Genomic DNA, 19,873 nt, shown 5'->3' with positions numbered 1-19,873 from the left:
TTCTTTTTGCATTTCATAGAAACAAATTAAAGAGATTACCCTGAACCAGAAGCAGAAGGAAAAGGATCTGTCCCCTATTTTGCAAAAAATATATATAATATCTTACTGAAGAGAGAAAGTCAAAGAGAAAATTGATGAAAAATGCAAACACGTTTTTTGTGTGGAAATATTCTCAAATATTTAGGTATTTTGTGTAGTCTGCACTCTTGTAAGGCTTCCAAAAATATTGTATGTTTAGTTTTTTTAATGTTTTTGGTTTCAATGAAACAGTAATTATCATGCATTTTAAAAGTTATGTATGGAAGCTTCCATTGATGTTTATATATTTTCTTGAAAAAAAAGTGAACTGTCTATGGTTCTTATTATACATCCATGATGGTGGACTGAGGTAGCGCTGCGTCATTGCGACAGTGTCGTAAAGCGCCAATGTTGTGGTCGGAAATTGCACCAGTCGTCCTTTGAGTTGAGCTTTCAGTCGCCCTTCAGCAGAGAAACAGTGCTCATCTCGGCTTAAACACAACACACCACACCAACGTTAAACCATGGCAGCGGTTATTGCACGGAAAGCTATCGACCACATGAAGAGCAAGGAGTTCAGGGAATATTTGATGAGGTATGTAAATGAAGCTGTTATATTTTCTATTGGCTCTCATGCTAAAGTAGCGTTAGCTCCGGTGGCTGTCGTGTGACATACGAGGGGTATAACAAGGGGTTGGTTTACTGCCGTGTTCTGTCCAACATATGTTTTCATAAAATCTAATGACAATTGTTAACAATGTGTTTGTTTAATTGTGTTATAATGGTATTGTTTATCTCAGTTGTCTGCTAGTTTTCAAGGACATTTGCTCGCCTCTTTATTCAACGTTAATACGACTTTCTCATTTAACTTGTGTCTCCAGTTTGTGAGGTTGCCAATACATTGAGAGAAGATTGTGGATAAACTTGTTTTTTAAAGCATATCTAACTAATTACGGTATGTCATTAACATTGGTGGAGTAAGAACTCAGATATCTTAGTACAAGTAGCAATACCGCAGTGTAGGAATACTCTCTGGAGTTAAAAATGTATAATACGCATCAAAATGTACTTACACTACCAAAAGTTGGTCAGTATTCCAATTAATATACTATATTATTGAATAGTTATTGTGAGCGTTTTAAATGCTGTAGCCAGTAAATATGGGGCTTGTTTGTGCTGTTAATACTTGCAGGGAGCTTTACCAAGGGATTAATCCTTTTTAACCCTAACCTGCTATAACCCATCTAAGCAGAGAGCACTACTATATAATGTGTGCATGTTTCCCTGGCGCTAACTGCTAAAGGCTAAATTGTAACACAGTGACGCAAGTAGCCATCTTTGTTGACATTTATAACAGATGAAAATGGTTATCCCCCGGGGGTTATTTTTTGAAGAGATTTTTCTTTAACAGTTAGTAAAACATTTAGAAGGTTATATAAATACAGTGTAATTGTAGGGGAGGCTTTCTGACGGAACAAGGATTTCTGTGGTGGCATGTTCTGTGTAGAAAACACAGATTAGTTTGTGTTATGAAGACAGTGGACTGTGAGCATTTGTAATGTTTTCATCCAGATACTTAAATGTTACCTCACTCATTATTAATTCATTATGGAACAAAGAAGTATTTTTTACTTCCTGCAAAGCCGTGCTTTTTAAATTGTAGCAGTTTGCTTGTCATATTTTGTGAATGTATCTGTCCTGAAACTGACCTATGTTCTGTTTTGCATGGCAGCAGCTCTTGTTTGGCCCCTATCTCATATCTTATTTATGTTCTTCTCTCTTCTATGTGGCCCTGAAAAAAAACAACGTGTCAAAAAGCACAGTAAGTACTCATCCTTGTTGTTTGTCTTATTGCTGTCAGTATATTTCTATCTGCGTATCACCTTATCTGTGATTCCCTTCGGTTATGTCTAGCTTAAGCTTTCTGTTTCCTACCTACATATGCTTAAAACTACATTTGTCCCTTTCTGTTTATCTGTACAGCATTTCTGGGGTCCAATCGCAAACTGGGGTCTTCCTATAGCCGCCTTCACAGATATGAAGAAGAGCCCTGAGATAATCAGTGGCAGGATGACCTTTGGTAAGATAAAGCCAGATGTAGACACACAAGAGCACACAACCATTTATGGATAACTGTGTTAGGGTTTGGTGTGTCAGCTTAACATTTTATCAAGGTTTCTTAGAATTAAACGATTGTAAACTACAGCTGCAATTTCTCTCTTTAGGTATTTAGATATTTTATTTGACTGCTTCTTTTATACCTCACATTCTGAATTCAAGAAGGCCTCAAAGGAACTGAAAACTTGGTCAATGTGTTGTACAAAACATCAGGTCTTTATTGGAGTATATCAAAACAAATAGGAATAGAATAAATATTTGTCTTTATTGATGTTGCATTGAACCTGCTGTGATGCAGGAACATTTTAGACTTGATATGGTTAATAATATATGGTAATAAAGTATGTTAAAGAAATACAAAAAGTATATAGATTATAACAAATCAGTGCCAATCACTTAGTGATTTAAGAGAAGAAAACACTTAAATAAACCATTGCCTGTGTTTTTTCCATCCTCTCAGCTCTGTCCTGCTATTCCCTGCTCTTCATGAGGTTCGCCTACAAGGTGCAGCCACGTAACTGGCTGCTGTTCGCCTGCCATTTGACCAACGAGTCTGCACAGCTTATCCAGGGAAGTCGTCTCATTAAATACAAGTAAGCAATCATTTATGGTGGTATTTCCTGTTGTCATTAGGAACAGATCATGTATCATGAAACGCTTTTTTTCAGATTTTTACTCTGTTATGATATGATATGATAATGAGACCTAGAATAAAAAAACATATGTCCAAAATCCTTTTATAATCTTTGACATTTAAGGTGAAGGAATAAAAGAGAAATGTAAGCACTCTGACTGTTTCTTTTTCATTGCAGCATGGACAAGAAGAAGGGCGCCCAACTGCTTCAACAGCCATAATAACCTGAACATTAAAACTACTGAATATAAACATGTTATCTCAATGAAGCTGTGCCACTTTCGCCATTTAAACCGGATGTTACCAAGATTGATCATCCTCACAAGTTTGAATCACTTTTTACTACACAGACAGAAAAAAAGAATTTGCTTTCCTTCAAGAATTTGAGTAAACTGCTGTGATTTAATTACATTTTTGCTTAATTCATCATGACACAAAATATAATATGGGTGAATGTACACTTAGCTAACCAGTCTGACAGTTAGCTGTCTTTCACACTGGCTGTTACACTCGTTTTAGGTAATCAGCAATAATATTTGTGTTGCTTTCTAACTGGCTTATTAATGGAACAAATAATGATATGTCAATGGGAACTCAGCCTGAGGTCAGTTTGTGCAAATGTGTCCACACCATGGCACATTATACTTTGCTAAGCACTTTCATTCATCAACCTTTACTTAAATGCCGAGGACACACAGAGAGCTAAGCTCTTTGTTTGTTTTACTCTGGAGTAAAATGTTAAGCTGAACCATGAAAACAGAATGTGTATGAGGAGCCGATATGGCTTTATGACACTGTAATAAATAAGAAAAGCTGCTTCTGTCAGTGCTGACCAACACATGTACTGTGTGTTGTTCTCATGTCATTCACATGAATTTATTGTCATTGTATAATAAACATTAGTTTTCCCTAATTATTCATTTGAATCTCTGGCGTTGTCCAAATAAACTGGCTTTAACCAAGTTGAACACAATTAAGCAAGTGAGTGATTTATTCTTTTAAAGTTCAGCTTTGTGATTTTGTTTTTAATCTGATAATTGTTTTTGTTTTAAAGTCATGTTCCATGACTCATTGGCAGGAATGAGTCCTTCACAAAGTCAGATATTCTACCTTGGTAAATGAACACGGCTGTGTATTTACACTCACCACTTTGCTCTTCAACCTAATGCCATGTTGGAATAAAAACAACTACTGTTTTCAACAAAGTTAAAAGATACCAATCAAATTACAGGAAATGAATGGTTATTTATGCATTTCAATAAAAAGGAATCGATCAATATCTTCAAAACCAGTTGTCAAAAAGCGATTCTAATCCTTTAACCCTGTAACCACTTAGGGCTATTTAGTCAAACATCCTGCACTTTTACTTAGCTAAAACTATAAGTGTTATTAGCAAATGCAGTTAAATTGCTTATAGAGCCTATTATATTTTTGCGGTAATATTGTTATTTGTTAAAGAGGTTATTTTTAATGCAGGCTATAGGTTGTTGGACCGTTTAATCAAAAACCTTGCATCATATGTCACTCGTGACCATTCTGAAGCAATACGAAAATATGGAGTTGACTAAAAAGTACAATATATCCCCCTGAAATTATCTAGAGGTAAAGAAAAGCAAAACATAGAAACACTGGTAAAGTACCTACCTGAGCATTGTTCTAAGCAGCTCTAAACTAATTTGTTATATTCACTCGAGTTGAGGGGGGATGGCATCCCCCCTGAAATAAAAACGGTCAAAATCATCCCCCTTCTAAAACTGCCATTCCCCCTTTCCATCCCTTATGTCATTTGATCAATGAACGTGGCACTGGTATTACTGCTATTTTAACATAAATTTTGCGCATTTTGAGTAAAATACTGTGGGCGAGGGAGCACGCACACACGCAATGACATTTTTACCAAGTCACTGACGCTATGCTATGCGAGTGCCCTAGAGGGCGCCAGAGCGCCGTGATGCGCCTATTTGATCGATGCCAGAAGCGCAGGTAAGGTCATCACAATGGCTAAGCGACCAGGAGGACAACGCGATCTGAGGGACTTCATATTTAAAAATACTAAAAATAAAATTTCAGGTAAGTCAAGAGTCAGTAATCTTAGTCATTACTCATTACTTTACTCACCAAAGGTGAAATCTATGGACATAAGCAGCAATAATAACTTAGTTTGGAGTTTAGCTACGTTTTTCTCTCGTGTTAGCTAGCTGGTAAGACTCAAAACTGTTGATGAAATGATACCACCAGCCCCAGAAGAGCTGAAACCCCTCCTTCAAGCAGTGAACACTCTGGTCATCTCCACAGCTGAGTGTGAACGTGGGTTTAGTCAGATGAACATTTTAACCACAACTAGAAGCTCCCTAGAGGTAAAAAGCATGTCAGCCTTGATTTTCATCAAGTGTGTTGGCCCTCCACTGAACAAGTTCAGACCAGAGGTATTATATGTCAAGACTTGGCTTCAAAGCCATTGCTTAGCTAACAATCCGAAAGCAAGAGCCAGAAAAATTGAGACCAAAAAACATGATTATGAAAATCTTTGGAAACTTCTATGAGATGGGGGAGAGTGGAGTAGGCAGCCATTGACAACATTGGTCCTATTTTGTATTATCTGTATAATCTTTTAATATATTTTCATATTTTGTAAACAATTTCAATTTGCACTCAATGCCCTGTTAAAAAAAGTAACATTGGGAATGTTAACATACAATATTTGTATTTGAACTGCAATAAAATGATGACGGATCAATATTTTTCTAATTTCTTTCCAAATTTTTTTCATGAAGTGTTTAATTTACATAATGATTTAATTAATTACGATACAAATGTAACCCTTTAGATACCAGTTTTGATCGTATACCAGTAACTGCTTTGTTGAAAAAATACAAAAACTATTTTGACTTTATTATTAGTATAATCAGTTGATCCATCTGAATAATAAATGAGGGACTGTTAACCTACAAGATTTGTACCATAGACTTCCATTATAACCACATTTTTGTATCCCCTCCCCCCCTTTAAATTAAAGTGAAAAAAAGATTTTGCACTAATTGTCCTCTGCATTTGACCCTAAATGTTAGCGGTGCCATGGCAGCCCGGGGACCGACTCTAATTCTGAGGTGCCTTGGTCAAGAGCAATGAAAGGAGTATCTGAACATCCATAACATGCATGTTGTTTTAGGAGTATAATAATTATCTTTATGCTGGTTGGTCTCCCACCCTCTGCGGGTTATCAGCACAAATTATGTCCCCATATGATAAAATCCACCATCCCCCCTGATTTTTTTTTACAACTTGAGTACTGGTTATCAGGGTCGGCGTCATGGGGGGTCATTCGCGGGCCATGCCCCCCCAAATGAGTCACTGTGCCCCCCCAACGAGCCTTATTGTCAATTTGCCGTTTTAAAAAAAAAATTCATATAAGTTAAAACATTTCCACCAAACGTTTTTTGTGTGAAATACATCAGAAATAAAGAATACACATTTGTATTATTTATTTATTCTTTATATGAAACACAGCCTGAGGTGTGCTCACTGCTGCTCTCTGATTGGTGTGTTGCTTGACCAATGACCCCGACTTTTGTTTTGTTATCATTACGTGGCTGTGTGTTTAGATGAAAGCCCAGTGGCGATCTGTCCATCTGTTATACTGATTATACAGTAAAGCCATCGAAAATAATATGATTTACAGTACAGTACAAGTACATGGGTCTCTGTGTTTCATTCAAGCTCGGCTCTCTGTGTGTGGCACGAGCGCATTTTGTCAGTGCGCGAGCGGTAACGTGGAATATTGTTGTTAGCATCTGGTTAGCTAGCTATGCTAACGGATATGAAGAGCTGTTTCTACACCAAGGTGGAGGAGAGTCCTCTCCTGTCAGACTGAGAGGATCTTATAACGTCAGCTCAGTGGGGTAAGGACTCTCAGTGTTTAGATAGTTCACTTTAGTGTAAGTTATCTCAGTGGGTCTCAAACGGTTTGGTCACCATTTATGTAAACAAGTATTTGCGAGGAATAGGCTACCTTTATATGATCATTATAGTTATTAAAGAATAAGAGAATAAATGAAAAACGGGTATGAAATACTATAGGACAATAACACAAGAATACCATTTAAAAGGGGAGTGATTAGTAAAATATCCATAAAGAAAAAGTAAATCTGTTTACAGTTGTGTTTCATATGGATGTTGAGAGATGTATCCATAGATCTCTTCATTTTGCTCTCAAAGTGCACCAGATTGATGCTTTTATCTTCAATATTTTAAAAATAATCTTCCCGGGGGAGCATGCCCCCAGACCCTCCTAGAGGAGGTTAGGTCCACCCCCCACCTAAAACATGTTCACATGGATAGGATACTAAATACATTTGCACACTTTTCATATGGTGGCCTATGTCCATATGTTTCTGTTTTGGTGATCGTGCCACAACCGTGCATGTATGTGGTGTTTGTGTGTTGGTTGTTGACGGCAGTGTGTGCCCCCCCTTGGTAAATGATTTCCCCCCCATTTGATTTGTTCTAGAGCCGACCCTGCTGGTTATATTACACCACTGCTCACAACAAATACATTGAGGACACTCAGTAAATAAAGCTCATACATAATCAGAATAATATCCTGTCCTACAAAATCTTGCGCGGTAGATGGCAGTATGCACCTAAAAGTTGGTATTGCAATTCACCAAAAAAAGCCTCAGAGAAGAAGAGTGGTAGTTGTGGTATCTGTAGTCAAAACGAAAAAGAAGAAGAAGATAAACATGGCGTCCGTCAGCAGTGATGAGTGGAGAGCTATTTGTGACAAATTCACCAACGCCCAGAATTTAACCGTTGTAGAATCACTTAATGACCCAGACAATGACCCGTTCCGCTCCAAATACAAGGCCAGGGAGCTCCTCAGGGAGATATACTGCTCGCTGAAGAGTTTTGAGGCCGGGGAAGGTGAGGAGGAGAGCGGCGGAGAGACCGGAGAGACCGGAGAGAGCGGCGAGCAGCTGCCGGTGGAGGCTCCGGTAGACGGGCAGACTGAGGAGGCGTTCAGTCAGGGCTTCTGCGGAGACTCTCCAGCCGGGCTGCGGGCCGCTAAACTCGGGGCGGTGGAGTACTACCTGGGCGTCAACCATGTGGACACAGAGGAGCTGTCCGCTGGGCAGGAGCATCTGATGAACAGCATGAAGCTGCTGGGGAGATGCAGGGTATCATCGGAGAATGTGTCACTGTTTATCCATGCCAGGGTAACGTTAACGATTACTTTCTTAACAGTAATGTTGACAAAAATGGTGCAGTGTGACCACACATCACAGACTGACTGATTTATGTTGCTAAATCCCAATATAATTGACAATGTCATCATAAACAATGCCATTTGTAGGCCTGTGGGACAGCAGTTTGCACCACCATTCCCTTTTTACACACTTTAATAAAAAGTAAACACTACCAAATCTTCCTTATACTACTGGAATTACTTGCACATTTCTCATACAATTTAGCACATTTCTGCACTGTAGTTCCACTTTAAAACGTTTATTGTGCAGTAAGTGGTGATATTTTGTATTGTTGTCCTTTGTTGTTTATTTATGTTTCTTTTATTTAATAATGTTTTATAATTTTCTTTTTAAATATCTGTTCCTATTTTTCCATTTCTAATTGTATGCATGCACAATTTTATATCAAGGCAAATTCCCTTTATGTGAAATCCTACTTGGAAATAAACTAAATCTCGATTCCGTCAATTGAGTAAATATCTATTCTAATGTAGTTGGAGATCAGATGAGGCTTATTACTAACCCATGTTTTGTCTGTTTGTGTAACAGAACCAGTTGGGCATCCTGTGGGCCGGCCGCGATGAGACGGAGACCGCTCAGGGATTTCTTGAAACGGCTGAATCTATCTACCAACGTTATATGAAAGAGGTAAGGTTGGTGTGGTTTATGGAAAATCTAGAGAAAATAAATATCATAGGCATACATAATAGTGTACATAATTATTGTATTTTTCGTTAAGTAAGAAAATGTGTTTTTTGCTTTGGACCTTGTATGTTTCTTTGACCCCAGATTTTTTTTCATGGTGCTACATTATGACTTAAATGTGTTCCTAACCTCAAATGAGAATAACATGTGTACACAACTAGGTAGCAAAATGGGATTGTGGCCTAGTTGTTGGGTGTTAAAAAACACAACATCAAACCACAAAAGTGATAGCCGAGAATTTGATTATTGCAACTGCAGGAGCCATCGTTTTAAAACAAATGTTTTCTAGGATGGAAGTCCACCCACTGACATGGCAGATTACTTCAGTACTGAAGAGAACCAGTTGACACATCAGGAAAGGACCAAGAGGTAATTTGTCACCTTTAATATCCCCATACAAAAGCTGTATGTACATTTACAGAGTGTTTGCATGATGTGTGGTCATTGATGAACACTGGTTTTGTTTCTTTCTCTGTTATGCTCTGCCTTCCCATTATATCTTTCTCCTTTTCACTCTTTCTCCAACTTCCCTTTTCCAGGTTTGAGTTGGCCTACACCCATACCATGTACTACCTTGCACAAGTCTATAAAAACCTTGGTGAGTTTGATGTTGTTTGAGTCAAATACAACAGTATACATGTATTGGTTTATGAAAAAGTCATACTTAATCATTTATGTAATATACATTCAATAATATAAAACATATATATTGAACTTAAGAGTCTCTAATTGATGTAATCTAATGAGTAATGTTTTGCTTTAAGGAATGTCTGAAGACTGCTTCTGATCTGATTCAGAGTACATATTTATCTATGTAATCATAATGAAGCATAGCGTTATTCTGTTTAGCTCCTGGTTTAGTGGTTGATGGTAATGAAGTGTTTTATCTCCCAGGTGAAACTGAGCGTGCTGCCATCTACTGCCACAGCACCCTGCAGAGACAGTTAAAGTTAAATCAGTTCAGTCCTATGGAGTGGGCTCTGAACGCTGCCACACTATCGCAGTATTACATCACTAAGGTAAGGCACGGGGGGATATTAATTGATTGAAAATTATTGATTTAAAACCTCTGAAACATTTAAAAGGATTTTACATCAATTTGAGACAATAGTTTGCTCATGTCAGTACGTGCTGGTTATTACCAATATAGACAACATAACTATCATTTCTTAATACATGATTTCATCAAATTATTATTACATTGAAAGACGATTCATTATTATATTCAATTATCGCCATACCCTAATTTGAGTTTGTACTCATCCAAAATGGTTTAATCTGTCTAATCTATCTGTTTTACCTTGCTTTTACAAAGTCTTGTTGTCTTTCACATGAAATAATTTTGATTACAATGTAATACAAGTTTGGTTGTAGTAGGCATGCATGTTTGTAATATCTAATTCATTTCAGTATTGAAAGGTGTGTGTGTGTGTGTGTTTTTTAGGGCCGATACATGGAAGGCAGACATTGTCTCTCAGCGGCAACTGTCATATCGGGTTTAGCAGGAGAAGTTCCTTCTGAGGCCGCAGCACAGGAGAGTAAGCATCTAAATCTTGCATTAATTAACATATCAAAGCAAACGTACATATTTCCCTGTTTCTATTGTCATTTTTAACTGCAATTAGGAAGGCAGGAGCAAACACAGCTGTGTAGCAAAGCTTTGTGCAAGTATCTTACCTCCCTTCCTCTGTCTGACTCCTTCCACCTCAGTCACTCTCACTTCATCCAGATATATCTATCATTCCTGCTGGCATATCCTAACATGTTTGTGTATCTTGTGTCTGACCCAGGTGAGACAGAGAGCGAGCGCAGGGAGCAGCTCAGGCAGAAGAGAGCAGAGATTGCGAGATGTTGGATAAAATACTGTCTCAACATTCTGCAAGACTCTAAGAAGCTGCTAGAGGTAGTGTGTGTGTGTGTGTGTGTGTGTGTGTGTGTGTGTGTGTGTGTGTGTGTGTGTGTGTGTGTGTGTGTGTGTGTGTGTGTGTGTGTGTGTGTGTGTGTGTGTGTGTGTGTGTGTGTGTGTGTGTGTGTGTGTGTGTGTGTGTGTGTGTGTGTGTGTGTGTGTGTGTGTGTGTGTGTGTGTGTGTGTGGTGTGTGTGTGTGTGTGTGTGTGTGTGTGTGTGTGTGTGTGTGTGTGGTGTGTGTGTGTGTGTGTGTGTGTGTGTGTGTGTGTGTGTGTGTGTGTGTGTGTGTGTGTGTGTGTGTGGTGTCGTCATTTTTCTTCACTGTCAATTTGACATGGATAATATGTCACTCAGTAAAAACCTCCGAACAACGAAGGAGTCCTAACCTTGTTGTGATTCCACACTACCTTACAAAACTACCAAACTCTGCCTTTGTTATTGTGTTGATTGAGAGACCCCTAGTGACAGAAAATAGGATAATCATAATATTAATAATATTGGGAGGGATGAAACCCTCTTTAATGGTCAGTGCCACACATGCAGAGTACACAGCACACAGTGAAATGTGTTCTCTGCATTTAACCAGTGACGTGCGGTGAGGTTCATGGCTGGTGAGGCACTGACTCTTTCAGAGTCAGATTTACAAATATTATATTCTGACCTTAATCGAAATATTCTGTTATTTTCAAAAGCTTTTTTGGTCTGATGTTTCGATTCATTTTAAACAGACCGTTCAACAAAAGGATACCCACAATCTAAATATTGGATTGTTCTTTCTTAGTAAGATCCAATTTTCATTACCAATGTGGTCTTACCTTGACTTGAAGATGAAGTCCATGCTATCCTTCTGGACAACAATCTCTATTACTTTTTTTTTAAAGTCCTCCTTATCTTCCTCTGGTTTCAAAAGTCTAGTTTGTTGTTTGCGTCTGGTCTACCGTCTCTGCGTAGAATAACAGTAGCAACAAGGACCTGTGGGCTCACGTGCGCCCCTTCAGTGCGGCAGAGGTTATGGCTGCCTCCCCTGGTGCTTTTTTCATTGCCGTTGTACGGCGAGCCTAAATATCATATACGTGAAATAAGTTATTTAGAGACTATGGATGGCGAGGATAAATGTAATAAAGGTATCTACAAACATTACATTGGTGACCTACAGTGAGATGGTAACAGGCATGCGCTTAGTGCCCGCTTTCCAGACAGTTTCTGTGAGGTGATGCATTTTGAGGTGAGGCAGAGCTCATCTGTGCCTCACCTTACCACACAGTAACGGCCCGTCTACACTACAGGCGTCAAAAAATGCTTTCAACCCCCATTCATTTGAATGGGGTGACGTAGGATATTTTCAAACTTCGCCGAACTGCATTGTGGGTAGCATGGCAAGGCGTTGCAAGCATCGCGAGCGTCTATCGGCGTCAAAAGTTGAACAATGTTCAACTTTTGAGGCTCGATGCTTGCTCGAAGCTGGCGTCAGCCAATCAAATCCCGTTTTTGCAATTCCCGCCAGTACAAGCGCTAGCCAATCAAACCGCGTGCAAGCTGGGAGAGCCAGACCGCAGTTCATTTCCTCATATTCCAAACGAGAAATTACGGTAGTAAATCACCCGGTTCTTTCCGACCAGAACTATTTACCGGGATACAAACCGGAGGAACCAGGCATGGAGGGAGGTGGCAGAGACAGTGGGTGAAACTGGTAGGTTTTCGCCTGTTTGGGGATTTAACATTGCTATTGCTTTGTATGTCGGGGGCAGGAGATTCATGTGATTGGTTGTTGGTCGCGTTGCTCGCAAAAAATCGGCAAGCTTCAGACACGCCCAGCTTCAAGATTTTTTGATGCCTGTAGTGTAGACGGGCCGTAACTGGCTTGAGCGCGCTCCCAAAATAAGTGCCCGCGCTAAATTAGTGCCCGAGCTCCAGCAAGTTACTGTGGGCTTACGTGAGGCAGAGCTCGTCCCTGCCTCACTTCTCATCGCTACCCATAGTTGTAGCGGAGCTCGGCAAATTTGCTGATTTTGACTATAAAAAGCGATTGGAATCAAAAATAAATCACATTTACAACACAGATCAGTGGAGACATTTTATTATTATTACTATTTAGTTTTTCTTTAGTTGTTTTTCCGTTACATTGTAGTATGGCCAGTCTATGAGTATAGGCGCATTCACACTGCGGTACTTTTCCCACAAAGGTTCATGTGAACTTAGTTCATGTGAACTCTTTAGTTCGCATGAACTAAGTACAGATTGCGTTCACACTGGAAAAAGTCCCTGGGGGTGGTTTAGGCAAATGAAGCCGCTGACGTCACTTGTTCTTCTTCTGCTTTGGGTTTACTGGCAGGCCGCAAACCACTTCACGGCGTAAACTGCCGCCCAAAGTCCCCGGCCGGAAGTCCCCGGAGTTGGGGACTGGCTTCAGTAGAAGCTGCTGGGACTCCCAGCAGCTTCTACTGAAGCCTTCCGAGTAAATCGCCAGAACGCCGACACCTCCTCATCTCCACCGCTCCCATGTTTTATTTTGTGTTGCCATAAATTAGTCTCTCTGCGTTTCTGCGCTGGGCTAATGCTAATGCTAATAATGCTAATGCGAGGATAATAAAATGGCGGCTTCACAAAACTTTTTGGGAGTTTTACGGGGCGTGGTTTGCAATCCGCCCAGCCAATCAGACATATAGCTCTTTTCTCACAAGAGAGCCGCACGAAAGTCCCTGCTTTTCGTGGGGGTAAAAAGGTTCACATGAACTAATTTTAGTACCGGCTCTTTTTGGTGTGAACGCGATAAAAGAGTTCACATGAACTAAGTTCACATGAACCTTTGTGGGAAAAGTACCGCAGTGTGAATGCGCCTTATGACAGGTGAGGCTCTGCCTCCCCTGACTGCACGTCGCTGCATTTAACCCATCCTAGTAACAGGAGTCTAGTACTAGGAGCAGTATAAGCAGCTAGTGTACAGCCCCCGGGGAGCAATGGGAGGGGTGGGGGGTTGTCCGGCTCAAGGGCACCACGGCAGGGCAGGAGGTGAACTGGGACCTCTCCAAGTAGCAGTCCACACTCCATATTTAGGTCTGGTCGGGGACTTGAACCCTACGGCTCCCAGTCCAAGCCCCTTCTGACTGAGCCACTGCCGGACAGATATTGTATCGGATATTGTTGGTTTGAAGAAAATCACTTGTAAGGGCTTTTACTTAAAGTTGATGGTTGTTGTTTTGAATTTCTTTGTGAACAGGACAGCATTGGGGAGCTGGATACAGATCGTCAAGAAGAAATGAAGAGAGGGAGGAGACTTGAGGAGGAAGAGGAGGAAAAGGAAAGGAAGAGTGCTATGCTGTTTGGCTCTGAAGACACCTTTGACTCCATTGCTAGCCTGGAGGAGAAGGTTAATACACTTTCTAATGCTACTGCTGGTTCTGCTTGTACAGTCATTATAATAATTATTGGTGTTACAGACCATGTTGTACTACAATAGGAAACACATTTAAAAATTACTGTCACCAGAGGGCGCCGTTCTGCAAATAAATACGAGACCCATTTTAGGAGCTCAAACTCTGCTTTCTGTTTTCCAGGTGCGCTGTTTGTTGCCAATGGACTTCACCGAGGCCAGAGCCATATTTCTGGTGGGACAACATTATGTCACACAGGTTTGTAAAGCCCACTGACACACTCACACTGAAACTGGGTTGGACAGACTAATAAAACATGTAGACAATCTTACACCAGTAACCAGACACACCAACAGCAGTGGAGTTATTGAAGTATCCATACTAGCTCATAAGATTAAACATTTTAACTAACCAATGCTTTTGAGTTATGTCATGTATTTTTACTTCCCAGCACAGTTTGTAAAGCTTATTGAGATAGTTTCGAAGAAGAAGAAAGACACTAGTTCCTACATGAAACTGATAAATACAAAAATAAAAATAGAATAAGGTCTGTCAATTATTTTGATTAGCCTGCTCAGGATTTATGGAAAGAGAAGTTTCTTTTGAGTTTCTCAAATTAAATATTTGTTGCCCTAGTTCCGTTAAACGCAGATGCAGACATTTTTTACAGCCAATATCTCAAACACTCGGCAACACACATCAAAACAAATAGCCAATCTATTTTGGCTTGAAATGTCTCTTTAAGTTAGTATTAATGGTAGAGTTGATGCTGAAACAACTGTGTATTAAAAGCTAGTGAGTAAAATCATGTGTGGAGCACAAAACCAAGATTTCATTAAGAAAAAACATGGCTCTTGGGTTTATCCCACAGTGTATAGTTACAACTGCTAAACTTCGTAATCTCTCCGTCTTTTCACTTAATCTTGCAGGCCAAAGAGTACTTTCAGATGGACGGCTATGTGACGGACCACATAGAGATCCTGCAGGATCACAGTTCTCTGTTCCGATCCCTGGCTTTCTATGAAGAGGATCTGGACCGGCGCTGCAAAATGCACAAACGAAGAGTTGATATGATGGAGCCTGTCTGCATGGGTAGTTGCATTTTCCATTTGTCTCGAGTATTTTCAATGGAAAAAGATGACACAATATGTTGTTGTCAATGTTCAACGCAAATGTCCATGTAAAGTGACATGATTGATTGAGTCTGACTCTCTGTTTCACTACAGAATTGAACTCCAAGTACTACCTAATGATCCGCAGACAGATGATGTTTGAGTTGGCTGAGACCTACAATGAAATGATGGACCTGAAGCTGACGCTAGCCAACAGACAAGATGAAACAGAATCTCTTGACAGCCACACCATTAAGAAATTTAACAATCTCTGCTCTGCTTCTGCCAAGTGAGTGATTGTGTTTGTAGGAGCTGTGTGTTAGTGCATCTGAATATATTGGAAATCCTCCCTTCTCCTCTCCAGGTACTTCCAGATGTTCCTAGACTCTCTGTGTTCTCCGGAGGGGAAGCAGCCGGAGCATCTGGAGGAAGAGGTGCTCCGACCGGCTCTGGTCGCTCGCTTCAGGGTGGCCCGACTCTACAGCCGGCTGATTTGCACCTCACCCCCCGGTCAGGTGGAAAACCTTGACAAGTCGCTGGAACACTACAAGTAAGAATATAGTGTATTTGTAAATATATGGCAATACATAGGGCTGGGTTTAAGGAAAGAAAAACGATGTTCCAGTTCAATTCAATCTTCATTATCATGAACCAAAATATGGATTTAAAACATCAGAAATTAGACTATTAATATATGTACGAATAAAGTTTCTACTGGGCAAACCTCTGGAATTTTACTTTTCTAAATGTCGGCGGCTGCTCCACAGAAGTCACCACCAGGCAGCGCTGCCAAATACATTTTAAGTGGTGTCAAAAATTTCTCTGTGGTATGTTTCATATCAAAGCAATATTTGTATTCTAACTGGAGTCGGATCCAATCATAAATTAATCCATTGAGGATATCAGTGGGGAAACCCAGCCCTAGTCATACACCCAAACACTTTCTGGATTGCATAATTGAAAATGTAGGAGAAGTGTGCGTAGGTTGACATGATGTGGAGGCGTTAGGAAATCAGAAAGACGCATTAAGAGGAATTGTGTGCCCGACGTGTCTTGGACGTAATATGGTCTTTGTTTACATTAGCAAGCATCGCTAACACTCAGAGATGTCCTGTACTGGAGAGAGTATGTGTAAAAAAGTAAGAAATAAAAAAAGGAACTCACCTTGTGGTAAACCGGCAAGAGAAAAAGCATTTGAGCTCCATACTGTTACAGAAATAATCCTTGATGTGTTTGGAACATGAGATGGCATTTAATCACGGCAGCATTTTGCTTCATCTCCGGTAGAATTAAGGGCAGGCATTAGCTCCCCCTCCTCCTTTTTTTTGTTTCAAGCTAAGGCCCCCGAACCTGCAGTTCTCTAACAGGGCTGGAATAGAGGGATATGAAGGATGTCTAAAATGCATGATCTGTTTGGTATTTTGAGCAAAATAGACATGTTTTTTATATATTTTCATATATCTGAGACCCATAATATATGCCTAAAAATAGCATAATAGGAGACCTTCTAATGTGTTGACCATCACTTGTATCTACACCTGTCTAGATATGTGGTGGATTACTGTGACTCCCACCCAGAGGCCGTGGCCACAGTGGAGACGGAGCTGGAGCTGAGTCGGGAGATGGTCGGCCTGCTCCCTCTCAAAATCAACCGCATCAAAGCAAAGATCCCCGCCAACAACTGAAGGACGCCCCCTCTCTCACCTGACTGACTAGTTGTCTACTACAAGTGTAACATCTCCCAAAAAATGAGTCGGTCGATCTAAATCAGGGGTGGGGAACCTTTTTCCTCTCAAGGGCCATTTCAATGTTTTCAACATCCTCCGAGGGCCGTACAAATTATTGACCTCTGCTTAAAAAAACTAAAATCACAGCCCATTAATTTCACCTTTCTTTCATGCTGTGCAAAGAAAAAGCAACCTTTTAATCCAGATATCTTGCCATGACTCGCGTATGCATGCACGTGCTCGGTTGTGGCATGACCTCCAAAACAGAAAGATATGGACACAAGATGTGTGCAAATGTATTTTGTTTCCTATCCATGTGAACATGATTTAAGTGGGGGGGGACCTAACCTCCTCTAGGGGGGTCCGGGGGCATGCTCCCCCGGGAAGATTTATTTTGCGGTCTAGATTTCTTTAATTTTTTTCTTTTTTGCGTGTGTTTATAAATTACCTCGAGGACCACACCAAATGGTCTCGCGGGCCGTATACGGCCCGGGGGCCGGAGGTTCCCCACCCCTGATCTAAATGTACCACCTTTTACAATCAGTGGACACTCCCTACAATTAGAGAAACTGGACAGTGAAGGACTTTCTTGCTTATTTAACCACATCTTTCTTGGCAGTGTTCATGCTGCATTTACAAGACCTTTGAACCCATCACACACTGTAAAAATGTGCTCTCCTCTGTGAAGTAAAATTTGATTTGAACTCAAATACCACAGTTAATATACTCTCTTCAAAATTATCATGTAAATGTCTTCCTCACTAATTGAGATCAGTTGATAATAATCAACTAATAATAATTGTTTGGTTTCATTTTATTTTACTATCGTAAGTGACCGAGTTCTGATTCATGTTGTTCTCTATGTTAAACATGTTTTGTTTTTTTATCACTCATTGTCAAGCACTTTAGCACACTGAACTTTTGTTTCTTCAGCTACTATCTGATGTTAAAACAAATGTTAAAGCCTACAGATAGTACATGGGTCAGTGTAACCATGGTAATAACAATAGGCAGCCATCAGTGCAGATGGGCTTAGACTACTGACAGGTTGTTGTTGTTGCGCCTTAAAACTGAGAAGCTTTTTCTGCAAACTGAGAAACAGTCATAAAGTGGGCTTATTCGTGTTGGTTTATGAGGTATTATAATCTGCATGATGCCGATCCCAGCTTTGACCAGGTGAACTCTAATATATACTCTTGTATATTTCTTTCCTGCCTGTGATGAATCACAATGTTATCTTGTTTGTTGTACAGCAGATAATGTATGTTATGGTGATAAACAAGTAAAGAACTTCACACCTATGACAAAATATCAGCTACTGATCGTCCTAATTTCTCAAATCTGCTATGGAGCCCCGCCAATCTCCATAAAAAAGGCATGAGGCATAATCTACATTATGCCTATTACATTATGTTCATACGGAAAAAATATATATATTTTATTAATATGCCGAATCTTTATGGAAAAGAGCAAGTGTTACTTATGGATACATCTTTTAGGAACAGTTGGTGAGGCCAATGATGTTCCTTTTTTTGTGCAAAGAGACGCTGGGTGTTAAATGAGATTTGTTTTTCTCTGGTATATCTCCATTTAACAGAAGTATCAAGTGGATTTAATAACTCTGGATCCTGAGTAAAAAGCTAAAATTATATAAAATGTAGGACCAGATGAGTTGAAGCACTTTTTTTCCCAGTCTATTAAATTACCTCATTCAGATAAATGTCTAAAACGGTGTCTATTTGAACTGAAATATCTCCTAAACTGAGTGTTTCACACTTACATCTTTTTGTTAATGTGATATTTATGTTGTTTGTTTCCAACAGTTGCGCCCTCCATGTTTTACACGTTGTCATGCCTTAGAGAGCAAAACGTCATACATGTTAATGGTAGAAAGTCATAAGCAAAGATCCCTGGATAAATGTTGGATTCCAATTTTCTGAGAATATGCACGCAGTTTCTTTGTAAGGGGGAAATGCAACCGAGGTCAGGTTTAAAGCTATGACCAATGTCCATGCTTCCTCATTCTCTTTCACTCTCCATTATAGCAAATAGTCCGAGAGATCTGGCAGCATTTTTATTGATTCATTTGATCATGTAATCATAATGTTACCAATATACCCCTCCAACATACGCACAGACACACACACATCACATGCTAGGCGAAATACTGGTTGTCCCATAGCTTTATGAAACATGTTGCTTTTTCTTGCAACAAAAACTATTTCAACACATCATAGCCTGCAATTCCAGCTTTCATTTATGCTCCTACTAACATGTCTGATGCTTGTCAAAACGTGCATTTACATACCTGCTCAGTGCAGGACACTCAGAGCTAATGTGCTGTGAATTATTTTGGCAAATTAAGAGGGATTACTGGAAGTTCCACCCTAACACAGAATACAGATTTACAGTAAATGCACAATATCTGAATTGTTATATAAGCCGCCAATATATACTTTTGTAAGGTTCAATGTTATTACATGCAAGACTGAACTGCAAATGTGCTGATAAACCAAGTGACCTGCAGTTTCTGAAGGTTACAAATCACATTATATCATTTATGTAGAAGTTTTTAAGACATGGACAGAAGAGACTTTAAAATGAAATCCCTCTAAAACTTGAATGCCTCACCAATTAAATATCACTTGACTTCATTCAAAGAGGAAGAGTTCGACATGAACAGTTTGTACACTTAAAGTTAATAATGAATAAAGTGTGCGTTTATGACTCTAAAGGCATCATTATAACTCCCCCACTATTTTGTATTGCTCTCTTTCCATTCCCTATTGTAATATACCTAAAGTTATTTAAATCTGAATAGTATTTGATTAAGATTAGGCCAATAACAAATATTGCGGTTGTAACATGTTGAAAAAAAAAAATGTATGGAAAAATATCCAAGTGTCTCATCCTATTGGAGGAATTTAAAATAACACTTTGACTTTTTCTGTTGCACTCAAGCTTTTCGTACAGAACAGATCTTGATATATACGAGCTAAATAAAGGTTATAATAATCATCAAAAGGGAAATATTACAT

The 19,873-nt window shown here is 39.6% G+C and overlaps 2 protein-coding genes across 2 annotated transcripts; both read left to right on the top strand.

Moving 5' to 3' along the window:
• The first annotated feature begins 411 nt into the window (after positions 1 to 411).
• Positions 412 to 3,743, top strand: mpc1 (mitochondrial pyruvate carrier 1). The gene is made up of 5 exons (XM_034224337.1): positions 412 to 613; positions 1,837 to 1,840; positions 2,002 to 2,098; positions 2,597 to 2,729; positions 2,949 to 3,743. The coding sequence occupies exons 1-5, from the start codon at positions 543 to 545 to the stop codon at positions 2,989 to 2,991; spliced, it is 348 nt and encodes a 115-aa protein (XP_034080228.1). The 5' UTR covers positions 412 to 542; the 3' UTR covers positions 2,992 to 3,743.
• Positions 3,744 to 7,469: 3,726 nt separating this feature from the next.
• On the top strand, positions 7,470 to 18,146 carry kifbp (kinesin family binding protein). The gene is made up of 13 exons (XM_034224329.1): positions 7,470 to 7,983; positions 8,563 to 8,661; positions 9,008 to 9,087; positions 9,258 to 9,316; positions 9,613 to 9,737; positions 10,163 to 10,256; positions 10,509 to 10,621; positions 13,843 to 13,992; positions 14,180 to 14,254; positions 14,926 to 15,088; positions 15,223 to 15,397; positions 15,473 to 15,658; positions 16,655 to 18,146. The coding sequence occupies exons 1-13, from the start codon at positions 7,510 to 7,512 to the stop codon at positions 16,791 to 16,793; spliced, it is 1,932 nt and encodes a 643-aa protein (XP_034080220.1). The 5' UTR covers positions 7,470 to 7,509; the 3' UTR covers positions 16,794 to 18,146.
• The last annotated feature ends 1,727 nt before the right edge of the window (positions 18,147 to 19,873 follow it).

This window comes from Gymnodraco acuticeps, unplaced genomic scaffold (assembly GCF_902827175.1).
Source record: "Gymnodraco acuticeps unplaced genomic scaffold, fGymAcu1.1, whole genome shotgun sequence".
NCBI lineage: Eukaryota > Metazoa > Chordata > Actinopteri > Perciformes > Bathydraconidae > Gymnodraco > Gymnodraco acuticeps.
This window is presented reverse-complemented; position numbering and strand designations above follow the sequence as displayed.